The sequence below is a fragment of the Bison bison genome, unplaced genomic scaffold (genome assembly GCF_000754665.1).
Source record: "Bison bison bison isolate TAMUID 2011002044 unplaced genomic scaffold, Bison_UMD1.0 scf7180017864192, whole genome shotgun sequence".
In the NCBI taxonomy this organism is placed as follows: domain Eukaryota; kingdom Metazoa; phylum Chordata; class Mammalia; order Artiodactyla; family Bovidae; genus Bison; species Bison bison.
This window is the reverse complement of record NW_011494764.1, coordinates 4,404,247-4,408,834: the sequence shown is the minus strand read 5'-3', so window position 1 is coordinate 4,408,834 and position 4,588 is coordinate 4,404,247. Positions and strand designations below refer to the sequence as shown.

The 4,588-nt window shown below is 52.3% G+C and overlaps 1 protein-coding gene across 1 annotated transcript in view; it reads left to right on the top strand.

Moving 5' to 3' along the window:
* The window catches only part of ACSF3 (acyl-CoA synthetase family member 3), a 42,580-nt gene that overhangs the window by 5,464 nt on the left and 32,528 nt on the right, over positions 1 to 4,588 (top strand). Inside the window, exons 3-5 of the mRNA XM_010843949.1 lie at positions 33 to 188; positions 2,705 to 2,859; positions 3,700 to 3,845. Of these exons, the coding sequence (XP_010842251.1) occupies positions 33 to 188; positions 2,705 to 2,859; positions 3,700 to 3,845 (457 nt within the window). The remainder of the gene's footprint in view (positions 1 to 32; positions 189 to 2,704; positions 2,860 to 3,699; positions 3,846 to 4,588) is intronic.

Genomic DNA, 4,588 nt, shown 5'->3' with positions numbered 1-4,588 from the left:
TCCTGCCCTGAGGCTGTGCTGTCGTCCTGCAGGTGACGGGGCTGGTCCACAAGTGGGCCTGGACAAAGGACGACGTGATCCTCCATGTCCTCCCGCTGCACCACGTCCACGGTGTGGTCAACAAGCTGCTGTGCCCACTCTGGGTAGGGGCCACCTGTGTGATGCTGCCCGAGTTCAGTGCTCAGTTGGTAAGTTGGGGATGAGCTCTCAGTGTTGCTGGCTGGGCCCCTATGGACCCGGCACCTCCTGGGGGCGCGCAGGCACCCAACGGGGAGTTTCCTGTTGTTGTTGGAGCCAGGGATCCCGAGTCAGGGCTTCAGGCAGTACAAGTTATTCTGTCAGTTCTGGAAGTCCACGTCCAGAAGGGTCTCACGGAGCTGGGGTCCAGGTGTCCCAGGCCTGATTCTGTCTAGAGGCCTCAGCAGGATCTGCTCCCGCCTCTCCCAGATGGGGAGGCACCTGCATCACTCGAGCCTCCGCTTCTGTGTCCTCGTGGCCGCCGTCCCTTCTGTGGTCAGACCTCCCGCTGCCCCCCTCCCATAAGAACCATGTGGTTGCATCGGGCCCACCCAGTGTCTGGTCCCCGTGCTGTCGTCTAGCGTGTCTCGCCATCCCTTCTGCTTCTAGAGGTGTGATGCCAAACTGTCTCCCGGAGTGGCGGTAGTGTCCACGTTCTCACCAACACTGCACGAGGACTCCAGCCCCCCATTCTCACCAGCATCGTTATCTCACTGTGGTTTAAGTTTGCATTTCCCTGATGACTGAGGAGAGTGAGCATTTTCTCGTGGTCTTATTTGCATCTGTGTATCTTCTTTGGTGAGCTGTCTATTCAGATGTTTTGCCCACTTCAGTCAGGTTGTTTGACTTAAGTTTGTTTATTCTGGATGCTAGTTCCTCATCACACAGATGGTTTGCAGGTATTTTCTCCCATTTTGACTTGTCTTCTCATTTTCTTAATGACATCTTTTGAAGCACACATGCTTTTAATTTTTTTTATGAAATTCATTTTATCAGTTTTTTTCGTTTCTTAGATCATGTTTTTGCTGCCATACCTAAGAAATCTTCGCCTAACCAGAAGTCATGAAGATTTTCTCCTGTGTTTTTTCCTTCAAGTTTTATGATTTTAGCTGATACGTTTAGGTCTCTGACCCACTTTGGATTAATTCTTAGGTATGGTGAGAAATGGGTCTAGAATTCCTCTTTTTGGACGTGGATATTCAGTTGTCTCTGCACTGTTGGTTGGAAAGATTGTCCTACTGGAGTGATCTGGTGCCCCTGTCACAGATCAATTGGCCATCATCGTAGCGATTGTTTCTGGAGTCTCGTCTGCTCCAATGGTCTGTGTATCTGACCTTACACCGGCGTCACATGCTGTTGAATGTAGCGCTCTGGAGTCAGTTTGGGGGCATCCTCCACTTTCCTCCCTCCTTTTCACATTTGTTTTGACTCCTCTGAGTCCTCTACCTTTTCCTGTAAATTGTAGGGTCAGCCTGTTGATTTCTGCAAAACAGAGTGTGCTGGGGTTTGGGGAGAACTGCGGTCTTAGCAACACTGGGTCTTCCCATCCGTGGACGTGGACGCATCTCTACTGACCGAGCACTCTGCCTCTCCTGACGTGTCATATTATGTCATCTCGGCCTACACATGGTGACGCTCTTCTTTTTCCTCTTCTCTCCTGTGTGTATTTCTGTTTGGATCATTTCCATTGACTTGTGCCTGACTTCTGTCTTTTCTCTGCTGCGTCTAGTCTGTTAAGTGTTTGCAGTGAATTCTTAGTTTCACCTAATGTACTTTCCAGCTTGTAATGGTTCTCTTATATTTCTACTTCTCTGAGGAAATCCTTGATCATCCCCCAATTCTTTCATCTTCTCCAAATTTCTGAACCTAAGAATTTATACTCCTTGCCATAATTTCAACATGTGTATTCTGAGGCTCTGCTCCTGTTGACTTTTCTTTTTTTCATACAGGCTTTATAATGGGGCAGGGTTGTCTGTAAAAGAACCATACAGTTTTCTCCCTACAGAGGCACGCCTTTCCTGTGGAGTAGCTCAGGTGAGGAACTAGTTACTAGCATCTGATTAGGAACCGGGGCGGGGACTGCCTGTGGGGGAGGCTATCTGTGTGGGGTGTGCTGAACCCCTGTCCCGCCCTGACCACGTGCTGGTGCAGTGGCTCCATGGAGATGAGGGTGAGCACATGCGAGCACTTTGTCAGCGTGAGCTGAAAAACTCGAAGCCTCTCTATATTAAAATAAGAAACATCTGTTAAAGAGAGTAAAATACAAAATTGACGTGACTTCTTCGGATACAACAGCACCACTCTCTGCCCCCGTCGTGCGTGGTCTGTGCTGCGCTCCAGCCTGCATGGCCCCTTGCCCAGCTGCATCCACGCCCATCTGCATGGCTGGAAAAGTCTGAGGTGCCACCTCTCCCCTGATGGTGGATCTGAGGCCAGTCCCTGAGTCAGGACCCATCCCCTCCCCCCACCATCCTCTTCCTCCTCAGACCAGACGCCAGGGTCCCCTGCACAGTGACTCCATGAGGGCCAGGAGCGTCTGTCACCCTGTGAAAGTGAGACCCTCTGACACTTGAGAGAAGGGGGTCCTCTGCTGAGAGCACTATTCCTGGAACTGAAGGCCCACACACCTGTTTGTGCAGATGTGTCTTCTAGTCTTTTTGCTGTCTGCGTCCTCTTCTCTTTTTAGGTTTGGGAGAAGTTCTTAAGTTCTGAAGCTCCCCAGATTAATGTATTTATGGCAGTGCCTACCATCTACAGCAAGTTGATGGATTATTATGACAAGCATTTTACCCAGCCTCATGTCCAGGATTTTGTGCGTGCAGTTTGTGAAGAAAAAATCAGGTCAGTGAGTATAGTCCACCTTCCCATCTGGAAAGTCCTAAAGATCAGCAAATGTAACTCACTTTTAGTGAGTTAGTTCTACTAAGTTTAGGAAGCACTGTGCTCTTTGTACTTTAAAATGTGTCTCTACGTCTCTCTCAACACACCTGTATTCCCAGCGCAGCTGCCTGGGTTCTGCATCCATGTGTCTGTTCTGTCTCTGGGTCCCTCTGTCCATCTATCTCTGTCTGCCCACCCATCTTCCAGTGGAGTCTGAGGATGAGGGTGAGAATGTCCTATCTGAGCCCACATCTGCAGGCTCTCAGCAGCCCCCCAACGCCCACGCAGACACCCTTCCTAATGGACATGCTAGCTCTTTGGCCCCTTTGGTGGCGTGTTTGATCTCCATGTACCCATGAGTCTGCAGACCATGGCAACTCTCCGTTTGTAGTTGCTCGGTTCACCTGAGAGTGCAGGTACGGAAGTGACTAGTTTGGCAGGTCTTTACAGGTCTGTGCAACGAAAGATGCACAGACATGTGCAACGAGAGCCCAAACAGCCATGAACTTCGCACCCTCTGTGCATCTGATTCCTGGTCCTTACGAGGAGCTCAGGAAGGGTTTCCTGGAGAGAGTTCCCAACTGCCCAAGATGAATATCTGATCTGGGCCTCTGCTCCCGTTTAACCGCTCTCTGCTCCTCTTCTGTAAGATGCTTGGTGGAACTGGAGCCCTCTGTGAGGGTGCCACCCTCCCACGAGGCACTGCTCTGGGGCCCCCAGGACAAGGATGGTGTGCTTGTCACTGTGCTGAAGCAGCCGTGTGCTCCTGAGAGACTGAGGTGCCTGTGTTGTGCTGGGCAGGTTGATGGTCTCGGGCTCTGCTGCGCTGCCCCTGCCGGTGCTGGAGAAATGGAAGGGCATCACCGGCCACACTCTGCTGGAGAGGTACGGGATGACGGAGATTGGCATGGCCCTGTCCAACCCCCTGACCGCAGCACGCCTGCCAGGTATGAGCAGTGCCCGCCAGCTGTGTCCTCTCTCTGCTCTGGGTCCTCGGGTGAACCAGTCTATAGGTGATGCTGCCCTGTTGGGTTAGGGGAGCCTTCCCAGGTGACCCTGGATTCCACGTGACCCGGAAGCCATGTGCTTGGTAGAGCACCTCCAGGCTGGGTGCTGCTTCCTCCAGACCAGGTCACCTGTGGCCCAGAGCCTCCCATCCAGGTGCCCTGAGCCACACAAGGGCAATGACAACAGAGGAGATGGCGGGTGTGGGGGGCAAGGGAGGAAGGGCCCCAACCTGTGCTTGGTGACCTGCGTGCCTCTGGATGGCCTGCTGCTCTGGGAGGCCTCCTGCCCTTTGGTCTTCCTGTCCCTCCTTCTCTAGGGCATTCCACACAAACAGCCTTGAGGTCTTGGATCCCTGAGAGGGAACCTGAGGGCAGAGTCCAAGGCCTGAGACGTGAGCCTGTTCTGTTCTGGGCTCTTTTCCAGCCCTCGTGGTCTGTCTCCTCCAGTTTTTCCAAAACACAAGAGGAGTCTCAGAAATAAATCTAAGGTGATTCTGCTCCTGTACTTCTGTCTGTCCATTCACTTGTCTTGCATGGACAGTAAAAGGCACCCTTCTTGGGGGGTGGTCTGTGAGTTCTCAGTATGCCCATCACTGTCAGGTAGACGACTCTGAGTCACCTCAAGAGCCTCCCCATTTTGTGGTCAGCACCCTGGCCAGCGAGCAGGTCCCTGGTTGCACTCC